At 42.8% G+C, this 24,183-nt stretch overlaps 1 protein-coding gene across 5 annotated transcripts in view; it reads left to right on the forward strand.

The window, feature by feature from the left end:
• Nucleotides 1-24,183, forward strand: part of syt1a (synaptotagmin Ia) — a 128,217-nt gene that overhangs the window by 74,063 nt on the left and 29,971 nt on the right. For all 5 annotated transcript variants that reach the window (XM_031859053.1, XM_031859048.1, XM_031859052.1 and 2 more), the window contains one exon: nucleotides 18,346-18,549. In XM_031859053.1, coding sequence (XP_031714913.1) covers nucleotides 18,375-18,549 — 175 coding nt within the window. In that variant the 5' untranslated portion in view covers nucleotides 18,346-18,374. The remainder of the gene's footprint in view (nucleotides 1-18,345; nucleotides 18,550-24,183) is intronic.

Genomic DNA, 24,183 nt, shown 5'->3' on the forward strand with positions numbered 1-24,183 from the left:
ATATGTTACACCTGACATAGATGAAGGAAGAAGGAAAAGACCAGCCCTCGTGGCAACACTTTTGCATATTTCCGCCCCGGCTATCTGTGCACTCAAGTGCCACCAGACGAGCAAAGACCCTCCTTTGTGTTTTCAAAGCTCACGTGACGGCTATACGAAATCGTGTCTCGGCTAAGCTCTTTAACGGAGACAAAGTGGTTGTCATTTTTCCGAACACCACCTAATTCCCTTAAATGTCACACGAACATCCCTTGGCTTGGCTTGGCTTCTGTATATTTTTCCCCACATGATAAAATCAGAAAGGTTCAGTTACACAAGTTCATAAATTGACTGTGTTTTTCCTTTTGTCAGTGCTGTTGCTGGTTTTCCTGGTGGCAACACAGCAGTGAGTCACAGAGCAACGGAGCCTCGGGAGCGATGTCACCTCACAGGCTGCTCCTACTTCTAATTTAAATTAAAAATCCAGATGTCGTCTCTGACATCGGAGTAGGTTTTTGAGTCCTTCTCACCCTCTGTTTTGTTTTGTGGATCGCCCGCAGTAGTGCCTCCTTTACGGGGAAGTCACTTCTGAACAAGTGCGGATATTTCTCCGCACGCTCCCTCATAGGATAACTAACAGCTTGTTCAGTCAAGGGTTATCGGCTGCAGATGGCTGAAGACAATAAACATGATCAAACATGGGGGTGGGTATTTTGAGGCAGCATGTCTTAAACCAAGTCATGGTATGATGCAATGCTGCCCTTTTTGCAATATTTCCTCGTTTTCTCTCCAAATGATCTGTTGATGGTTTTTCTATGTTTGCATCGGTTTGACCTATTTCATACAAAGCAACGCTTATGATTGAATGTCCTCGTTCATAGCAGCGGAGGCACAGCTTCTTTACAAAGTACAAACAATCTAACTTGTGTAATGAGATGTGTGGGCTGCCTCTCACTATTAATGGCTCCTATAAATCACCTATTTATCTGTGCTCACGACGAGTGCCGAGTACCAGCCTTTCTCTCTCACTACAGTGAGCCGGCTGCAGGCGACGCTGTCCGGTAATCTTGATTAATTCTGTTTACCTCAGCGCAGTCATTATCGAGAATGGCCCCTATCATTGTAGCAGACGATGTTTTGGAGTTGAGAGCTGGACCTCGATCTTGCTCTGCTCTTTCTTCTCAAGGTTACTGGTTACTGGTGAGAGCAGAGAAACAGCAATGCAACTTGTTTAACACTCAGGACAAACTGGTTTCCACACGTATTCAGGAGGATTACAAAAGGTAATTATCTGTGTAGTTGTCTTTGCATTTCAGACATGATTACACAGCAGCAAAGATAATATAGAGCGTCGCTTTTTCTGAACCTTCAGAAGGAAAAAGAAAAATCACAGCGAATAGCAGCGCTCGCTTTCCGACGCCGCACATCCATTTGCCTAATGATCATGCAGGAGAGGGTCCCACTTCAACTACAATGCTGCCTGATTGTACGGTCCTCAGCATTACCAGAGATAGCTCGTGCCGGGCTTTACTTCACATCAGTTGGAACTCTTTTGTACATAGATAATAACTCAAAGTGAGCATTTATTCTTATATAATCGTCCTCCTGCTGAACCCTTTCAGTCCACTTATGTGCCATTTCGAGCGATTAGATAAAGGCCGTTTGATGTCTCTGATCAGGCATTCTGGTGCTTTCTCTGTTGTGGTTTTTTAGTGAGAAAAAAAGCCAGATCAACAGTGCTTTCATACAGCAGCTGCAAAGCGTATAGTGTAGTAATGAAATGTTTTTTTTTGCTCGATATAAGAGGGGATCCATCTCTATAATCACGGCCAGTCAGAACTGAATGCAGCAATTTCATATATTCAATTTAGCTAATCATACTCGCTCCGTTCCTATTTTCTACTTAAGATGTTGAACTGAAAAAAACTGATGAAAGAGATATTGTCCTACGAAAACCGTTAGGAGTCCTTTAGGAGGCTATTATAAGAACGATGTAAAAGAGCATGGCGCTGAATACAATAGTTAAATCTCTCCTTATTCAACAGCTAGAAATGTTTCATACTTTTACTTTAAGCCTGAAGGTCACAATGTTTCCTCTAACTATACTACCCAAACTACAAAGGAAAGAGAAAGAAGTAAGCAGAAAAAAAAGGAAAAAGCCTCAGTGCTTGGCCTTGCCCACACGGATCTCAAATGGAGCCCCGTAATAGAGCAATTTCAGCTCTGCCTGGAGCAAGCCAGTGCCTTTATTCATGTAGTCTGTGCACAGGCACAGGGAGAGAGATTCCCCCTCCCTGGTAGGATAAAATGAAAGAAGATGGTCGAGCCGCGAGGTTTCTGGATAGGCACAGCACAGAGAGCCCCGCATTACGGATGCTAATGGCTGTTTGTGTGCCCGGCTCCCTCTCTGCTTATTCGGCGGGTTCTCAGGATGCCGCACCTCACTCCAAGGTCACAGGGGCTTAGCGCTGCTCCATCCGGAGAGTTGAGAGGAGGATGAGGACAAAAGAGAGCTGTGGTCTGGGATTCAGAGCGTGGCAGAGGGATGGAGGATGTGTTGTTGAAACAAATGTTTGGAGAAATACGTGTAAAGAATCAGAAAACCTGGGGGCGAAATAAAATATCTATTTATGCTGTAGTATATGTTTTTATTCCAACAACCATATAATTTAACAACCAATTTTACAGTTGTTATATATCTTTCAGTGACATTTTCCAGCATATTAATACCACTTGTTGTTCCGATAATTATTGTAGTCATTACGTGATTCAATAACTCTTCTGCGTGGTTTCTGTGCAGCTACAGTGCTCGTTTTAAAGGTGCTGTAAAGGTCTCTCACTGCGTACTCATGTTATATGCATTAGTTACTGCAAAGACGCAACAAAGAAACAAAAGTAATGTTTACGGCTCTCCCATTTTACAGCACGTAGTCAAACTCTTACATTCATTTATTATTGATTCACATCAGAGAAACATATCAGACACTGGCTCTGTTGGTTTCATGATTTGTTGTTTGTTTATTTGTTTGCCTCCCCGGTGGGTCCAGACCACTGAGGGAGTCTCAGTCTGGAGCACTGAAAAATCACATCTACCGTAAAGAAATATGAAATACACAAAATGCAGAAGGCAAGAGATGCCACGGGCAAGTATGGTCACAAAGAAACTAGAGCAGGATGAGCTGTTGTGTTGGAAATCGATTGAGACAGCAGCGAGCAGCAGGTAGAAGCAGTGAGTCCATAACCAGCGCCGCTGGTATGATGAGTCAGAATTTGTTTATTTATTTGATCTTTATTTAACTAGGAACTCTCTTTAGATTCGAGGGACCTGGCCATAACGAAAGCGCAAAATAGTGTTTGCTTAGTTAAGACGAGACTCTGGGGACATTAAAATAGACTCTGGGGACTTATGACAGTGTGTGATAATTAAAAACGCCTCGCTGTCTTCATTAAATGACAAGATGCTTGTCTACGTCTGGAAAAGTTTCAGAATGATTCATTTCCAGACCTTGAGAAGTGTAGAAATGTGTGTGAAAGTAGCCCCGCTGCTGCAGCCACACGAGTCCTGTGAGGATTTGGACGGCGTGCTCGTGTGTGCTTTGACCTCCACTGGGCCCTGGAGTTTGGCTCTGTGTGGCGGCGGTCCGCCGGCCTCTTCTCTGTCTGATCGGATTGGGCCGCGATTGAATGACACAACTGCTTGCTGGTGCCCAGCGGAGGCCGACTGGCATTAAGCTCGTGCCAAACTGGCTCTCCGCGGAGACGTCTCACTGGGAAAATGTCCCTCCAATCCAGCTCCACCGCTCAAATCTCCTGCTGTTTACCAAAAATAAGAATTATCACAGCTGCACATCCTGCCTCAAACTGTCACCTCTCATAATTTGAATTACCAAATGGCACTCATGCTTAGTTAATTACATTTTTTATTTCCAAGTCCTGATTTTAATAAGACGTTTATAAAAATCAGGCCGAAACTGACAGGGTGGTAAACAGCTAAAGAAAGCTGCTCTTGCTTACGCTGCATTTGCTCATAACGGATCTATTCTGTGCGTTATGGTGTTGGGAACTGCTCAACGAGCTTTTGTGAATCTGCAACCCCTCTGGACTTCCTTTTCCTTTGTGTTGTTGTTTCTGTGAGTTTTTCCAGCTGGCCAGCTGCAGCGCTTTTCGAACCAGAATTCGGGAAATGAAGAGCATCAGTGTCGGCTGTTGCTGGGGACGGATGTCAGGAAGGATCGCACACTGGAGCTGGCAAGCCCTGACATGCCGTCCTCTATAAGAAGAAAGTAATTGGCCTCCTAATTGCTCTCAGAGGCATGTTTCACCGACCGAGCCAGTTCCCGGGCCTGCCTTCAGCCTCGGTACAAGTCCAGTGTCAGCCCTGTGTGATCTGACCTGAACACGAGACAGACACGAGGAAAAAAAAGCGTCTCTTTCTTCTTCCTCTGGCTTCCTCGTTTTTTCTCTCCACCCATTATACTCCACCAGCGCTGTCACTCTGTGTCCGCAGCTCTGTTTATCTCCCTCAGGGGGCACTCTCTTCTCCAGCCCAACACCCCAATCAGTTAGCTGACTTGAATCAATAGGAGTTCCATTTCTACCGCCGCTTAAAGCGTCCTTGCTGGAGACACACCTTGAGGATCTTGTCTTCAGCTTTCCTGTCTCTTTAAACTTAAAAAATACATTAGATAATCTCTGATATAACTTGTCTTTTCATCTTGCCGGCTAATTAGAGCTGAAATCCAACAGAAACACGACAAGAAAATGTATCAGTCTGTCATTATGCAGAGCACAGTAATGGTGATATCTCTTTTCAGGCTGAAAAATCTGTGTTTGGCGTGAATTTCTTTGGGTTTATGGGTAACAGGTGGTTAGGAAGATAATGTTTTCAAATGGGATGGGGTGAAGCTTTGCTTTAGAGCATAAAAAAGGTAAGTTTGAACACCTGGAGAAACGATATTTGACTTGTCATTCACCATCACATTGTTGATTGTCCCCAGGGCAGCAAACATGTTTTACTTATTGCCCCATTAATCAGCAGCCCGTTGACTTTTATACTGTGGGTGATTATTCCGTTCTGGATTTGAAAATGTAGACAAAAGGCTGAAGTGTTTGCAGCATCTGCTCGTCATCTCGTAGCTTTAGTCATCTGTGAAAGCTTTTTGCGCTGCATGTGAATGAGCAAACGTCTCATTTGAATCCATGTGGAATCTTCATGCTTGTTCCTTGTGAAAAAAAAAAAAAAAAAGTGTTGATGGAGTGGCTATAAATGGGGGATCGGTGAAGTCAGAAGGCTCAGTGACTCATGAGAAGCCATGACAGAGAGCTTTATACGGGTGGGTGGGAGATTTCAACAGCCCACTTGGAATTAAGACATGCAGTGAAATTGGATGTGTACGGGGGTTTTGGTCCTGGGCCTGATCCACTCTGACAGGGTGGTGTGTCAGATGCAGTTCCCTGCAAAGTTGCGCAGATTGGAGTTTACTTACTTACAAATTCTGTGGCAGAGCTTCTCTGGAGGCAGGAATCATCTCAAGTGTTGTGTAACTGAGCTGGCAGAGCCAACAAAAAAAAAATCACAACTTAGTACAAGATGGCAGCTGAAACGTTCCCTTTCTAATATCCAGTCATTGTGTCCAAGAATGCCTTGAAAACTGGACGGCTCATATAGAATTAGATAATGACTAAATATATTGACGGATAGTGTGGGTGATTTGGATTTGGCGACAGGCTAAGCTACCTAGCGGGTAATGTAGATGACTTGTAATAAAAGTGAAAAAAGAACTGTGTAGGCGAGGGTCTGATCACATTTGATTGACAGTGGCGTAGCAACGTAAGTAAAGAAGCGACCAACTGTGATCAGATTTGGATTTAAATATTGCCAAACTGTGATTGGAGCACAAAAGTATGTGACACACCCTTTTCTTCATTTGAGCCCAGCCCACTTCAACCCAGTGAGAATAGGTGAGGCAAAACAGTAAAGACAGAAAATGAATGCAAAGCTTTGCAGAGAACGGCAGGCTATGTAGGACCCGTAACTCAAACATGTAAAATGGTCATTTAGTTCCAGTCTGTTTTAATTCACCCATTAGTTCTAAGTAGCTCTTCCTGTTTAGCGTAAAGTACTTTATGCCTCTTCAGCACTACGGACAGCTCCCGTGACAGTGCTCATAGTATCTGCAGTATACAAACACGTTCAGATTACTCAATGAAGATAAGTTTACCAAATCAACGAGAGGCAGTCTTGATTTCAAATAACATACACTCCCACAGACCTCGTTTATTTTAATCACAGGACCATGCAGTACCCAAAACTCACTGGAGCATTGAAAGGACATGGCAGCGTGAACGGCTCCGCCACAGCCAGCAGTGATAATTATCATGTGGGCCGTGGGAGGTGGGAGGTGGGGAGGCTTCTCTGTTGTTGCCTGGAGGTACGACTACAGCAGATGTTTTGGTTTGGAGCCGTGTCTGCCAATACTGGGATCATCATGATTATGATTATGTCTCCAAGTGTCAAGACCAGTAAGTCGGTCGTAGAGGTCGGAGGTCGGTGGCTGGTTGTGGAAGAGGAGCAGCGATACATTACCTTCTAATGTGTTTCTGATATGCCTCCGTCTGTCCATCCGTCTCCCTTGTCAAGCGAAAGCTGACAGAAAAGGCTTTTGAATGTGAAATCACGGGCAATTAATCGACTGATTGAGCAACAGCAGTTTTTAATGGTCGCTCAATAATTGCTTTAAGCCATTTCTCAAACGTTCAAAGACTGAGCTTTTTAAATGTCAGCATTTGCTGGTTTCGTGTGTGTTATAACACCATTAATTGGTTTCGCCGGTTCAAAACAAGCAATTTAATGATATCAACATTTGACATTTTACAGCCCAAATAATAACTAGTTATTTAAAGATAATCATCGGTGCCAGCCGGAGTTGTCTTGTCCTGTCTGCTTAGATAAAGCAGTAAAACAGGGTCAACTGCAAGGGACACCTCTGTAAGCATGGAGGAAGTTAGCATATTGTCCAATTCTTACCCTCCGTATGCCACCAAACGTCCATCTTAGTGCTCCATCTCTCTATTGCACAGCAGACTGTCGTATCCAAGAGCAATTTCAACTCAATTTCATGATATTGCTGCATCTGATCCAAATCTACACACTTGATGCTCACAGGAACAGAAATCTCTTTGATGGTATCAAGTTTGCCTGTCAAGTGTGTGCCATATGTAGGTTTCTGTCGCTGAAACCCAACATCACCTGTGCTATGCCCCTCATCTGAGCTGTGAGGATGAGATATATCAAAGCACTAGAAAGAAATATATACGACTGACACATCTGTCTCTTCTCTCCTTTCTCTTCCTGCTCCGTCTCTCTGCGCCTCTGGAGCTTTTTTTCTCAACCTGAGGTCACGACAATAACAGCAGCATGCAAATGAGAGAGTCGCTCTCAGAACGGATAAAATCACAACTCGCGCTGGACGCCTGATGGCAAACGATAAGCTGAAAGATTGTTGGTCAATGTCACCCTCACAATATTATCTTATCAAGCTGCCACCACTGTCAATGAGTTCAGTCTCACTCTTCATGCCACCCTGCCACTGTGGAGTATGATTTAGGGAGGCTATTGTGTTAAATGACAGCACCAGTAAGATCCCATCTGATAGCTCACTCTGGTTCAATGATGGAAAATGATTGCATCTTTTTATTTTGCCGCCTCTCCAAAAAGGTCAAATTCCTATTCACTGGATATTCATCAGGTACTTCTGATGTCAATTTCTTACTTTGTGCTGCTGGGAAGAAAACTGAGCACAGCGAAATTATTATTTGTGACAATTATTGAGCTAGTTGGACATTGGCAGGCATGCTGCTTTTCAAACAAAGTGTGTGGGTGGAAACGTTGCGAGAGGCTGTAGGCGTATAAAAGGATGCCCAGTGGGGGGGGGGAGGCTTTCTAATGGACGGACAAGGAGAAAAGGCCAACATCAAAGTGTGCGATGGTAACGGACACGATGAGGAGACACATGAATTGAGGGAAAAGTCAGGATGCCAATGTGAAAGCGAGCGTGTGAAGCTTGATATCCTGATCAGCTCATTCTCCCCCATTGTGCCGCACCGATTTGGACTGTTATTTCTGAAGCTGAATATTTTGTCACCTTCCGATCACACGCTCGCATCGCACCTTTATGGGATTAGGAATCTGTCACCTTTGTGTGTAAGTGTGATTGTGTGTGTATTAAAAAAAATAAGGGGTTCAGACATCCTGTGACTCAAATGTGAAATCAGACCACCAATCTGTTGCAAAGTGTCAATTAGACTCAGGAAGTGGGTGTTTGTGGCGAAGACTTCCTGGACGAGCTGATTTATTCCGTCGCTGAGTCGAATGCGGATGTTTGGTGACCCGAAATTCACCCCGACTCAAATGGGTTCTGACGCTGTGTGATTTAGCCCCTCGGCATAAACTCTTGAAACTCACAGTCCGTCCATTTTTGTCAAGTAGCGAGTCAGAGAAGGCAGTGATGGTTAATGTTTTATTACTACTGCTGAGAAGGAAGTTTGAGTGAGGTCATCGCCAAGTGTGGGACGAGAACGGCCTCTTCTCTTAAACGCACAACTTAGCCGAAAAAAACCCTCCTCTTTGCATTTTGAATCACTTTTTCAAATGAGAATTGTGATGAGACGGCGCATATTCATCGGCTTAGTCACCGGGTGCTTAAACCATTCCTTGTTTGAGCCAGTCCAGGGCGACATCATCAGTAAACTGCACACACTCCACTCTCTCAACAGAATTAAAAGGTCAGCTGCCAAGTGTCTGGAAAGAGCACTTGAAGGTCCGTCTGTTTGAGAACATTAACAGCTGTGGGGACGTGTCTTTTTGACACGGACGCAGAAAAGGGGTGTGCAGCGGCTGAATCTGCTCCGTCATCTGTAACCAAAGAAGCAACAAACGGGGAAGAAAGAACAGATCGCTTGCTCCTCATGGAAGTTTCCCAGATCTCCAAACATTCACCGCGTCCATCTCTTCATTTGTATTGGCAAGCAAAAGAGTATTTTTAAAATTTGGAGACTCTTGAGGTGATAGTGACCCTTGGTGTTCTTGAAATGAGTTGCTGCCGTTTGAAGTCCAGACTTCACGCAATAATTCCCTTCCAGATTATTTGCCTTGATAAACCGTGTCAGTTGTGATATCTGTGGCGGAGCCCTGCTGGAGGCATGGTGCTGCGGAGGGAGGCGTGAAGGAGTGGGCAGGAAGAAGAAGAAGAAGAAGAAGCTGGAGGGTGGAAGCTAAATAAAATCAAAGCTGCAAGGCTTTGCTGCAAGGCTCCCTGAGATGAAGCACTCCAAAAACATTCATGTCTTTCTAATCACAATTAGATGGAAAGATGTTTTGAGTTTAGATTATCGGAGGTTAGCAGCACAGTCCTACATCTTCAATGACGTACTCTATTACTCTGTGGAGTGTATCTATTGCCCGCTCAAGGGTTAGTCTCGCTCCTTGACCTTTAAAACCCCGTCATTCGCTCTGTGCCTCTCCCAGTTTGTCACAGAGCCAGCGGTTGCCGGGCAGATTTCCCTCAAGGGTGACCCTGCGGCAGGAAGTGGTTGAGCTACTAGCCTCCCTTTATCTGTGTGACTAACCTACCAGTAGTCCCACCATGGCCCCTGGCATGGCCTCCCACATCAGCCTGATTGCAACAGACAGGACTCCCCAGGCACTGCTGTATGAGACCTGGTCCTCAACCTCCCCTCCAGCCTCGCAGCCAACTAAGCACGCAACCAGGGCTAAGGGTCGCTGAATGTGGGAGGTGGGTTTTAAAAGTCCTTCAAACTGTATCTGCCAGCGTAATAGAGAACAGAACAAGTCATCCAGCCGACTGAAGTGTTTGATCCCTGTTTAACGAAGGCTAGGGCCGAGAAACGGTGGACCATTACAGATCAACAGCAGTTACTGTGTGAGTAATTTGTCAGTTACGCGTCTTTGATGGCCAATCCGAAGCTCAAGGCTCAAATACAAAGAGAGATATCCCTACAGTATTTTCTCCTCATTACTGCAGGCTTTGCTTTTTGAATCGCACATCAGTGTGTGTGTGTGTGTAGCTGCTCAAGTCTAAATAACAAAAATCACATTGAAGAGAAGTAGAGTGGTGTAACCTTGACCATTGACGCTCATATTAAATCGAGTTCTCCTCTAATAAAGGCCACAATAGTCGCAGTATTCAAATCACGGCGACATCATTTAATGCCATCTGAATGTACGAACGACCTCATCGGGTGTACTCTACTCCCCAGCCTCTCATTTAGCCCCGGCCTGACGGGCCCATTTGCCAGTGGGTGTGCCTTCCTTGCGATGTTTGTCATATAAATAGACTGAACGTATCCACCGACAACTCAGGCAGTGTGTCGGACCTGCGCTGTGTGAGGAACAAGAGAAGACGATAAGAGCTGCTGAGATTTGAGGCCCACGAGTCTTTCTCTCCGGCTGCTTCTTCTAACTTTCCTCACTGCTTCGGAAGCAGTAATTGAAAATGGGGGAATCTTTGTGCACTGGCTTAATAGAGCTGTCATGCCCTTGCTGCAAAGCAGGGTTAATAACTTTTTCCAGTTCCATTACCCCCTGAGATTGGCTTCAGGTGAGTAAAGAGGCTGCGCTGGACAACTACCCTGTTGCAAATGACTGTCCAGCAGATTGTGGTGAAGACTTGACTGACAGCCAGTAATTAATGTGCCAGTTCACTAACTCGTGTCCTCCTCAAACACTTCCACAAAGTTTAGCTGCACTGTGAGGCTTTCTGCCTGCAACAGCACTTTGGAGTTTATTGGGCTGAATTGGTTTGATGCTTTTACGTGCGCCGGTGCCAGTTGACTTCATGGAACTTTTCGTTTTTTCTTGTGAAGCAGCAGTGACACAGCAAATGGTTTGATGATGCTTGATTGGAAGATTGCCGACTGTGCTTTACGCATGAATCGCTTTTTCTACCTGGATGACCAAACAGACTCATTAGTAACATTTATATGCACAAGTACAGCTTTTGGCTTAAACTTTGGTTAAGGTCTTTTTTCCTTACAATAAATTGCATGGTTGCCATTAAGAAACCAATTACATAGTACTAACCAGTCTATCAGCAAATATGAATGGAGAGACTCAACCTCTTTGTATTTGTAGTTTGGAGTGGAAATAACTGTTTCTGAAGTGAAGGGATTCTTTTGTTGTTTTGTTAAATTGTGCCCTTCATCTTGTAGGAGTGCAAATTTGTGCAGACTGTAAAATACAAATGCAAATAAGTGGAAAGATTGAGATGCAAAAGCTGTTCTTTGTTATCCAAGCATGTCTCAGCCCAAAACAAGTTCACGATCTGAACCGTTCATAAAACAATATACTGTTAAACATCACAGCCGTTAAATGACATTGATGACTAAGACCAGACCTGAATGGCACTTGTTCTTCTACACGTTATATTGAGCCACAGTCATTCAATAAAGATCACGTGAATCATTACTGTTGAATAGTGAAATGGTCTATAAAGCATTGAATTACTTTTTCATTTCAAATTCATCTGCAGCACTTTATTATGCATGCAAACACAAGCTTTAATTCGCTTAGAGTTTATTTTGTCTAATTCATTGTAATTACACTGTTCGCGTTCCCTTGGGATCAAAACAGCGTCCTTGCTCGGATTATTAGTGTTTGAGTGTCTTCCTCAGGATTACTTTAAACATCAGGAATTCCCATGCTTTCCACCTGCGACTGGTTTCACATCTGTCAGCAACTGTTACAAGTCCGTTGCAGTTATGTGTCGGAAAGCACATAATGTGACTTCATTAGCATTTAATTGTTATGAAGGGAATATTAACCACCGATTCTGGATTCAAATCAAATGTGCGCACTTATTTCTGGCTCCTGTATTTGCCTAAGACTCAAGAGCAGAGTTTCTGTTTGCTCGTTTAATCAAAGCACTTCCCTATTGATCCGGACCGTTGATCCCTGCACTACGGCAGCATTTGTGAGTCCCGCGCTGCCTTTGATTCGTCTTTTACGAAACATTTACGACCACTATTAGTCTCCTCTTGTTTAAAAAGTTTAAAAAAACAATATACAGACTATTTCCCTTAGGAAGAAAAATAGCTGTAATTGCAGATAATGGTTTTAAACACATGCTTCTTTTGATCCTAATTTTGATAAGCTTCAGGCTAAAACACGATGACCTAACAATTTTAACCATGTTGTACATGTAGATGATAAGCTCTCTCATATCGGCTTCATCGCTTTCTACTGTGGCGTCTCTGCGTACATGTATTAAATTGGTTAGAATTAGGTTGATATATAACAACTGTCACGTCATTTTGTTACGATTAGCAGATAATTCTTGATAAAATGGGTTTAATTTGTGATTCACTGGATGATTAACTCGTGGAACCCGATACAATTAGAAGAGGGTCGTGTTATTGGCTAAAGGCCACCTGTGTGTCTCGCTCTCCTTACTGTACCACACGGCTGTGATCTGTGAAATATATTGAATTTGATGATGAAAGGGGAAGCATTGCTCCTGGGTGGGGCTGACTTTTTGGCAGCTTTATCACTTCGTCTAACAGCGTGTACCCGGCACTCTGAGAAAGCTGGCCAAAACTGGCACCAGTGGGGAGCAGAGCAATGCACCAACACAGTGTCCAAATGTGGACTCAAGAAATCTTTTACCTCTCCATGTTAGCTCTTAATCTATTCATTGTAATGGTCATGTTAATGCTACTACAAATGCCCAGATTTGGAAGACAAAATTCCATTGGTGAGGGGTGGAAAAAACATTAAAGGATGACGGAGGAGATAGCAGGAAGGGTAGAAGGAGGTAGAGAGCGAGGGAGCTGACCCAGTTAGAGGGAGAGAGAGAAAGATGAAGAGAGAGAGAGAGAGGTGATTGGAGGGAGCTGAGTGCCAGCCTCGCTACTGCATTGGGGACCTGCTGGGCCATCTGGCGGCCCTGTAATTAGGTTGGGGTTTTGCACCTGAGCGGCACACCTCCAAAAAGAGATGGTTGGAGCAAAAAAAAAAGAAAGAAAGAGGAAACAAGCGGTGTAGTGAGGGTGGGTTGACAATAGGTTACATGTAGATCAATTCATACCCTAGTTTCTCCTGAATTTACATTCATACTTTATATCAAATTAGCTTTTAGATCAAAGGTCACAATATGGGAAGATCCAATGTCATTGGATTAGAAAGGACATGCTGCAGTCTGACTGTGAGAGGAAAGCGCGGCCATTTTGTGCTAAAACAACATTATTCAAAGCTGTCTTCCAAGTGGGTCATAATAGTGACAGTACAGATATGAATACCTGTGTTGCAGTGGATATACTGTACAGTATGATTGCATACTGTCGCGATAGAAAGGAAAAAAGGTCAACGGGGCTCTCAGGTTTTCCATAAAGATAAATGAAGCCAGATCCACTTGCTCTTCGAGTGGGCCGCCTGCTGTGAGGTACTGCAGACAACGCAGGTCAGACGGAGGTTGTTCTCTTATCCTTGAAGGGGCCAAGTACTCATTAGGTGCAAATATTGAGCTGAATTAATGTTTCATTTTTGCCAGTGATGTGAGGCCCGTCAAGAGAGAGGCATAACACGCACCACGGGCGGTCCTCCTCACACATACTGCTCACATGTTGGCAGTCTCCCGTTTGACATTTCGATTCGGAGATTGAGACGCATCAGCCTCGCACAATCCTCAGGAAAACGATTTCATTTATTATTTCATTCAGACGCATGTCTCAGTCTGAAAGGGCTCTAATTCACTGGAATGGTGTCATTAGCATCCACTGCCTGCTGAATTCTTCAGGGCAATTATTGTCTTTTCGGAATGTAGCTCCTTGTGTATTACACATCCTTGTACAAACATTGGAAACCATCATGTTTGCATTTTTGTCCCTTAACTTAAACCAGACGCTCGCTTGGAAATATTGAGTGAAAGCCTACGTGAACCCCCCTCTCGTCACAGCGTGATCAACTCTTTTTCTATAGAGGAAGCCTCCCACATGCACTCTGCAGAGCGTCATTGTGCTCCCTAAAAGTCCTCGCCTGTGTTGAAGTATCTCTGTCACTGCCTCTCAATGGCTCAGCCCCCACACTAACCTTGTAGCATTTCAAAGGGAGACCAAGGGGGGGCTGAGTGAACATGGACATGCGTAGGTGTCCACGCAACACAGGGGTTGAGAGGGCCGAGTTCACCAATGGCTGCTTTGTCAACAGTAGCAGACGGTTCCTTGAAACCCTCGACATTAAATTAAATTCACATTAATTAATTATTCCTGCTCAGAATCTAGTTTTTTTTAAACTAGTTACTGCATTTTTTTTGTCTCTCCTTGGAAGTATTTTTGCAGCAGCAGCAGCTAACCACACGACACGTCTTGACAATGCTGACAGACAAAGATGATGTTAAAGAAGTGTTAGCTAAGTGTTAAAGTCACAGCTGGAAGGAGCAGGGATATCATGCTTTTGCAGTATGCAGAGAAGCAGCAGCTGGTAAACGTGAAGTGATTGTGAATACCCGTCTCATGCTAACAACTCGGTCAGAATCGCTTTTGTTCTGCAGAGTTCGGTGTCACCACAAGGGATTCAAACTGTTGGTTCAGTTATGGTTAGTTAAGCATCATATTTACAATTATCCCCGTGGTAAAAATACAATCCATATGATACATATAAAAGAAAACTTGGGTGGCACCACATGTACACAATTCAAACAATTGAAAATTCAAGCAAATGAAAACTGAATAAGGAGATGAATGCCAATTATCAGCCATTACTTACATGTAGGGTACTTAAACGAGGTCATGCATCCTCTGCTTTATTAATGCGTCTGTGTGGTTTGGAATGAACATCAGAGGGGATGAAATAGGACAAATGGTGCAAAGAAGTTATCATGTTCAGCTTGAGGGAACATTTTGGTGCTAATTACATATCTTGGTAATTAAGATTACAACCACAATATCTCCGTGTGCAAGTGGAAGGATCTTCAAGGCAAAGCCTCAAACTAGCCCTTTAGAGGGAGCGAGTATTGGTTGTTAGCCTATTACCTCCTTATCATGTCAGTTGTGTAAGTACACAAAACAATGAACTTTCATCAGCAACCAGTGATTCATATTAGCTTTGCTACCTAGCGACTGTTACCAAGTTATAAACAGAGCAAATGATTTACAGTGTTACTACGTCACCGATCACACGACCACATGTGTTTTATGTCACACTCATTTGTTTCTCTTGGCAACAGCTGCCTTTCTCCTTCCCCTCTAACCGTCCTTGTGTGTTGTATCTCCGGAACCTACAAATACAATTCATGCAATACAATTCAATTCATTCATAAAGTTGACATTCAAATTCTTAATCAACATTCAAACACTACCTCATCTTTGGAGGCTGGTCTGGATTGTTGCTTCACTAAATGTGTTTAGGGATTAGGCCACGATTAGCCTCCTCCTGCTTCCTCTCCAGCCGGTGTTTGTATTGGAATAATGGTATTGCCTCTAGTTCTTTGATGTTGTGTATTCTTTGCTCCGTATGCGTCTCCCTGAGTGATTTCTGTTGTACACCATGTAATGGCCGTACATGTAATGTAATGTCTGTGTTGGGATTCAGACCTGTTCACACAAAGACTTTGATTTAAGTCCTTTCCTGGAAATAGTTCACCTCGTACTGCTGATAATTATACTTGCAGAACATTGTTCTCCATATGTATACACACACACACACACACACACACACACACACACACACACAACTATAACTACATTGACGTCATTGCTGGTCATTAATTACTGTTAAAGCAGTATGTTGGTTTGATGTGTCCGTGGTGCTGACTGGGAGGTTGTTGTGTGACATTTGCAGCACTGACGTCTTTCTGCTCTTTGATAGATATGCATGATCTACTGACAGAGGAAATGGCAGTGTGCATTAGTGTCCATTAGTGTCATTCATGTCATGTTGCTATACGCTTGCTAATGCACATCCCAAAAAAAAACCTCTAAAATCTGTTTATACCACTTTCCCAGTTTATAGTCCATGTCGACTGTGTGTTCAGTTTGATGTCAATGTAGCATCAGATGACATCATCGACTTGTGATGCACAGATAAAGATATTCTAGATATTTTGACAGCTTTTTGCACTTGTTGTCTTCAAACTACCAGGTAAAATATTTACCCACTTTTGCCCCAATAAGTGGGAATAATTCCTTTATATCGGGCCTTTTCTCCAGGCAACAGCTTTAATAAATGCAAATCATTTCCCTCAAAGTTTCTCAAGAACAATCTTTCATGTTGGCGATGGCCAATTGATTTTGCACAGATGCGTGCACTTTGTTTATAAAGAACCACACTGACTGCGTCTGTTGCTGGCACCAGCTCCAACAGTAGCAGAGATAACCTAGATTATGCAAAAACAGGGTTGTGGCTGGTTGCCAGACTGAAGTCCCCGATCGGCTGGGAAATCAGGAGGAGTACGGAGAATGAGAAACGATCTTCCCTCCCCACATCAACTACAGTCAGAGCTAAGTAAACAAAGGAATATGCTACTACGTGACTCTGCTTCACAAAGACGGATATAAATACCGAGGTAGAGGGAGATAAAGGTGCATGAATGACTCTTTCTAGATCAGAGGGCGATAGGAAATGTCTGATTTGGGAGATGGAAGCGACACAGTGGCAACATTAGCTCAGAGTATGTTTCTTCATTTTTAAATGATTGTGAATCTATCAGCACTACATCTGCTTTGTCTTGATGAATTCAGGAGACTGAAACTGTGTCTGAGGAGCACACATGGAGAAGACACTTCGTAGCTCTGCTGTAATTCAGTCGAAAGTGCCTCGCCGCTTCTGGAAACCTCATTTTATACATTCAAAGAAACATGAATTGGATTTCAGCTCTTTGAAGCTTTCTTTTAAGATAATATAAGAATGATTTTGCCACCACATTCTGAGCTGAGCTCTCTGAGGTTTAGAAACAGATATCACAGATTGAGATTTTCAATTGCATAGAACCCTTTTAAAAGAGTTTGTGTTGGCAGCAGTGAAATGCCCCTCGTGAAACAATACTATAATTGGAAAATGCGAGTTTCATGAGCACTGTACTGTGGCAAAGTAGGAGAATTAGGCCGTCAACCTCCACTGTGTACTGGTGGAAGCACTCTACAGCTTTAGTGTGCCATTATCCTCTTTGATTGCTATGGTGACAGAGCCAAATTACAACCTGCACAGAAGGAGTGGACAGTATATAGTTCCTGGTTGCAGTAGATATGTCACAATGATGCAGCTTTTATCAACGGTTGTGTATCACGATACTAAGTACACAACACTGGAAAAACAAAGAAAGATGCCTGTTTTCCTGTTTTCATAGAAGTTACATATTGTAATGATATATATATATTGTAAGCATGAAAGGCATCGGTAATACAAATACTTTCACAGTTTGCTTTACTCGTTTGCTTACAAAGCTGAAACAAACAAAAAATGAACTATTTTGCTGATTTATTTTAGCCTTTTAATCATCTTTTCAATCAAAAATACAAAACATTTACTGGTTCCAGCTTCTCAAATGTGAAGTTTTGCTGCCTTTTTTTGTCACATATGACAGAAAATGAAATCTCCCTCGGTTTTGGACCGCTGGTCAGACAAATCAAGACACTAGAAGATGTCAGCGTGAACTCTTGGAAGTTTCTAGACATGACAATACTTTCAAAAGAAAGCTTGATTTCCACCGACCTCCCGCAGTGAAATGATGACCAACATGCTGCTATATACTGTACATTAAAGCATTGCACATGCATGGACACATGACTGGATCCACACACACACACACACACACACACACACACACACACACACACACACACACACACACTCTGGTTAACATAAGCGACACATTGTTTCCTTCTTCCTCCCTTCACAAAAGACCTGAATGCTAAGTAAATACACCTGTTGTGTACAAAGAGCTCGGTGTGATAAGATAGTGGGTCTGTGCAGCGCGACATTATTTACTGTACTTGTTTCGCTTGACTTCTAACAGCCCAGAATTTAAATTAAGCCAGTAGCAGTGCTGAGATTTGCTGCCTGTGTTGTATGAGAGTAATAAATAATCATTTTATCTCTGCTCTGTGATGCTAATCTGGAGTTTAAGCAATGAGTGAGTAGCTTTGTTCTGAATTCAGCGTGCTGGCCAATTCATTCTGGACCACAGCTGATGTTTACCCAGGCTGAGCCAGCAGCTGCTCACACGGTCTGCGTCAACTCAGTCAACTGACAAGGCGAGCACACTGCCTCTGACATGCATCTGTCACAGCGAGGAGGGGGGGGGAACAATAATCTAACCCACTCTGTTGTGTCTTTCTCTTTCTCCATTTGTTCAGCATCTGCCTGGCTGCCCAGCATCGGCACAATGAGTGAGAGTCGAAGGGAAGCGCTGGCGGCGCCCGAGCCCGAGCCCACCACCGCCTCCTCCTCCACGGCCGGCTCCAACACCACCAACATGGCCGGCCCGGGCACCGGCGAGAAGGACGAGGCCTTCTCCAAGCTGAAGGACAAGTTCATGAATGAGCTGAACAAAATCCCATGTGAGTGTGTTTACACTACTTTCTCTGTGGGACAATTCTAGAGCTGAAACAAGAAGAGCAACTACTTTTATCATCAACTAATTATTTTAGTTATTTGTTTTTAAGCAAAAATGACAAAAATATTCTTTGCTCCAGTCTTTCAAAATTAAATATCTGCCTTTTTTTTCTCTCTAGGGAAGCCCTGAGAGGCAAAAGATTAAAAGAATTCTGGCGATCCATTATCTATTTTTCATCTATGAAACAGGTCTGTAAAATAATCGTTAGTTGCAGTCCTGGACAACTTTCAATACATGATGCGTTTGAGCCGCTGCAAACAGTGGAGTTTTATGCAACAACCAGGTTGTGTTGATTATCGTGCATTTATTAAGATGGATGCTGTGATAATTAAGGAAGTGTCTGATTTGAAATAAGCTAATCAAGTGTAATACTTGACATGTAATGTATAAACCAATAGGCTGAAAGTAGAGATGTTCTCATTTCTCCTTCCCAATACGACACAGAGTATCAGCGCAATAAAAACAACATATAAAGAATGAATGCCATATGTCTTATTATCTAGTTTGACCGTTTTAACTGTAAAACATTGCCAAATTGCTAACATTTAGCTCGCTCTGGCTAACGTTACACTCTCTGCTAGCACCTGCCCGATCGTTATTTCACATGTGCAACTCCCTACAGGGAGGAGAAAGAAGCAAGATGGCTCAACCTTTAGCTCCTTCCATCATCGATTTTTGGATGCAGATGCAACGAGCGAGCCATCTTGCTTCTTTCTCATCGCTGTTGAAAGTTGCGCATGTGCAGGAGTGATTGGGTGTACGGAACGTGTCGTGAGTGACACATGCTGTGGTTCCTGTGTATCGGTATTGGAAGAACTCCAGCTGATAGGCTCTAAGGTTACAGGCATGGTTAACCACCCAGAAAGAGAAACGTCTAAGAACTCAAGCACATTGATCTCAAACAGAAAGACATGATTGCATTGAATATTTCAAAAATATCTTTTCAGAAAGTATAAAAAAAAATAGTTTTCAGGCTTCACACCTTTTCATAAACGCTGTTTTTCAGTCGCCGTGCAACAACATGTGATGTGTCTGTAATTGCACTCCCTCTGATTCGAAACCACTCAACCCATTCAGTGGAACCATGACTCAAAAAATGATCGGATGTGTGTGAACTTTTGCCGATGACGCACAAGAAACCGTCAGTGTTCCTTCAGCTCTGATAAGACTTTCAACGAATCAGGTGAACAAATGATTCACCACATCTTTCATTTCGTTGCTCGAGTCAACAGCAAATTCAAGTAGTTAATGCACTGAACGGTTTCCATGGAATTGTCTTAATGAATTACTTGAAGTGGAGAATAAACATCTGGCAACAATAAGACATGATAAATTGCTAAATTATGCATAACTGGATTTATTATTTGCTGTTCAGTTCAGGTTTTCTATCTTACTTGTGCTTTCAGTCAAAACTGTGTCTTCTATTCCACAAAATAAAAACACATCATCCCTCTTTTTATCACCAAACATTCCAACCAAAAACCTCCTCAAATGTGCATTTGTCCACAGAGGAAGCTTTATTTCTACTACATCCGGCCCAAACCTGACAACTGTTTCACATCATCTTTAAAAGTAAAGGACATGAGTAATTACTTCTTCTACATGTTGGCATTGTTATCTAGAGAATAAAAATAAATGTGTGCTTCTTTTGTTTACCCCGGGCAGAAAAGTTTTCTGAGAACAGACAGAGTTTTAAATTACTATTTTCTCACCTCATCCCCTCAAACAAAAGCACTGTTTGCTCCCCGGTGCTGATGATGAAGCTGATGATGAACGCCCCGGGTCTGGTTTACTCCGCAGAATATCGATACTGTCTGGAGAGTCGGTCCGGCGGCAGATTCAACAAGAAATGTGTGAGAAGAAGATGCTGCATGCTCAGCTATTGCTGCTGCAGAAGGTTTCCTTTTGGGGCTTATAACCTGGTTTAAGCCCCCGCGGGCTTTGAGGCTGGTCGCATGGGGCTGTCAGACTGGCCAAACTTGTTGTAGAATTTTTCTGTCCATCAGGATCTGCAGGACATATCTCTGAGCCGGGGATTTCACCTCAGCCACAGCTGCTGGCTGATGGCTCAAGCCTCCAAAAAGAGCAGAAGGCTTTATCGCAGTCTTACATTTACCGTGCTCGCTTTTTTTCCAATTTCAATTTTTCAAGGAAAAGCCACAAAAATATGTTTGCATGCATATTTCATCCGGTTATCTCACCTAATCTGCATTCCAGTTTGGTAAATATTGATTACGAGGTAGTTCGGTTATGGTGGAGCTAACTTTTTTTTAAATGTATTTTGGGACAGCAGTTTATAGTTTATAGTTTTATTATAAAACATACATCAGGAAAAAAGGCAGTTTTATTTCCTCTGGCTCTCTTCAGGAGGGACACTTAAGAATAAAAGTCAATAAGGTTTCCTAAACATGACAGGGTCATTTATTTAATACCTCCACAACATCATATTTGACCTACTTGGTCTAGAATTTCATGAACCAGAGACAGAGAAAAAGAGTAATCTTTTCCATAACGTCGTTTACTATATCCATCCGCTCCTGTACTGTGCAAAAAAAACAATTCTTAATATTTTATTGAGCATTTCTCCATTAGTCTGTCAATAGCTAGTGTATAAAATGTATATTACGAGTTCTTAGAGCTTGTGTGACGTCTTGAAATTGCTTCTTGTTTTGTACAAAACCCAGAGATATTCTATTTACAAAGATGTAAAAGCCAAGGACAGCACCAAATCCTCACATAAGAAAAGCCCAAGCAACTTTTTTTGGCTGGATATACAAACTGAATTAAATATCATTTGAAGAAGTAGAGCAAAACACCCACTACTGCGATGGAAATCAGAGGCAATGAATGGTAATTAAACTGATTGTTTTGCACCAAGTGTGTGAAGAGTAGCTCCTGAAACAAAAACGAAGCCGTCTAATTAATTTGTGAATGATCCCTCCACGTCCACAGAAACATGAGCACACACTCCCCGACACACACACACACACACACACACTGAGGTCTGACTTTGTAATCACACTAAACCATATTGTGACTTTAGAGCCGAGAGGTTGCCTCAAAGGAAACCAGTGTATTGAATTTCTCCGTACGTTATTTAAACACCCAAGGCTTTACTTCCCGATAACAATTAACCTCTGAGCACAGAAGCTGTTTGATCCATGACTGTTGGCTCCACCGGCCGTTATTTCAAATAACACAGACAAGCGATTGACATTTCAGGGAAATATATCTCTTCTTTTATTAAAATCAGCGTCTTTCTGCTTTTAGGCAGTCAAAGGCACTCACAAACATTTTTAAAGCTGCAAAAAGGTTTAATTAAAAGATATATTTTCCCTCTAGTGGAGCAATCCGCCATAATTAATACATTTTATTTTAATTATTTTTTGATTTGACAAAATCCAGGCAACATTTAACTTAAGTTTAAGTTGTCTTTATACAACAAAGCTGTTTCTTGAGCACTCTGGGACTGATCTTTCTTTTGTACGAGTGTCGTACAGCTGCTGGTTGCAGCTAATAATATAGTAATATTAGACTACATGACTAAAATACTTTGTGGTGTAACTTGAGACAAAGAAAAACAAAGAGCTGAAAGAAAAATAGGAAGAGATGCATCAGAAACTTGACTTTTGTGGCTGCTCACAGTCAACAGGCAGCGAGTTAGTGAAGGGGGGATTACAGTGGTGGATCAGCAGAGCCTTTCATCTCCGCCCGCCTGCTGCTGTGGCAGCGACAAGCCAACTGTCTCCCGCTCTCTGCCCTCGCTCTGCAGAAAGTTTGCCCACCATGAGAAGCCTTTGGGTGCTGGTCGAACCCACGCCAGATCAGTCTCAACCAGCACCAGCTTCCCTCAGTCGACAGATGGGGAACAGATCCTCCATCTTCTCTGAGATTTTGTCAGCATTCGAGGGTCACGTATGTGTTATGAGTGGAGCTTTTGTAAGCACGATGATATATGATATAGAGCTGTCGCACTCTTCTTTGTGCAGCGCATTAAAACTGCTCTACCTTTCTTTGTGCCTCGAAATTACAATCATTGCTCTCCTCTCTGCTGTCGTCTGCTGTTGTAAATCCACCTCCTGCACTCTTAATGTGGCGTCACTTCAACTCAGGATGCATTGTGTCGCTGCGTCTACATGTTCTCATGATAATCTGAATAATGGAGCAGACTAGACAGAATAGAAATAATTTAACCAAATCACAAAGAGATAGACCGGCCCTTTCTGGGGACAGTTTTCATTATCATCAGCTCTCATTGTTGCAGATAGTTATGAGATGCTCCCTGCTGCAGACATTATGTTTGCTTAAACAAGCCACAGCACGGACGGAGTGTTGCTCTCATAAGCGTAACAAGATGTAATGTCAAGGTTAATTGACCAACAGGGTCCTGCCACATTGGATTAGTGTGCGCTGCTGGAAGTGGATATAACCCAGATGCTATATATTACACACACACACACGCGTACCCTTTTAAATGCATCCATCAAACTCTGTCCAGTTCATAAAAGCTTTCTGTCGAATGTAAAGTGCTGTATATTACCAGGGATGGAGCGGAGAAGCTCCTTTTTAAATACAGAGTTGAGTCAGAACAGAGACATCCTGGGGCACTGGCATCAATCTTCATGGCATTAATCTGAAATATCCATCAATGTAAGTGACAAACTAATGCTGATCACAGTCGATATACAGTATATTAATGCTTTTCTTCAAAGGATGCACAATCGCACTACAAGCTCTATTCAGTAGCTGTTCTGAGTAACTGTCTATGCAGATGGAGGCGCCCAGTAATGGAAATGATGGATGTAGGTAGATGTTGAGCACCTTAATGACTTCTCATCAATGTTGGGTTAAATGCAGTCACAGCAAACACAATGCAGAGACTTCATTCATTTGACCGTAATACACTGAAACGGTTGTTTATCAAGTTAAATCTACTTCATTTAAAATACTCATAAAGGATGATTCAGATTTATTTACACTTGGGTCTCATTTTCAGAGTTGTTGCCTTCATTTCTATTAGTAACACTTTGTCCTACACCCCTATGGGCTAAATGCATGTGAAGTTGATGTATGTTGGATGATCTGCATATTCATCTGCCATCACTCACTATGGCACAGTCCCAAATACAGTAAGAATGACTCATAGATGACTCATGCTTATTAATACTTTCCTTTCTCTTACTGTATGTATGTGGAGTGACTTTAGAGTTTCCACTTTATTCAGTGGAATGAATCCGTCTACTGGTATACCAGGAACCACTTAAATGTCCTACGAAGTAATATTAATGTATATATGTTACTCACTGTGTCTGAAGTGTTTTTAAGGTTTCTCAGTGGTTCATGCTCCAGTGACATACACCATTTCAATGACAGCGTTGAGCTTTGAGGAACAGCAAACGTGGGTTCCATCATGCGCAGCCCTCCCATTAGAGAAACTCCATTTTCCTTGACATGCCGCTCAGCGGAACAGGAGATAAGTGCTGGGAGTTGAAGTGCAGTGCGCATGCTGCCAATACTCTCTCTCTCTCTCTCTCTCTCTCTCTCTCTCTCTCTCTCTCTCTCTCTCTCTCTCTCTCTC

This window comes from Anarrhichthys ocellatus, unplaced genomic scaffold (assembly GCF_004355925.1).
Source record: "Anarrhichthys ocellatus isolate YVR2014 unplaced genomic scaffold, GSC_Weel_1.0 scaffold21, whole genome shotgun sequence".
Taxonomy (NCBI): Eukaryota; Metazoa; Chordata; class Actinopteri; order Perciformes; family Anarhichadidae; genus Anarrhichthys; species Anarrhichthys ocellatus.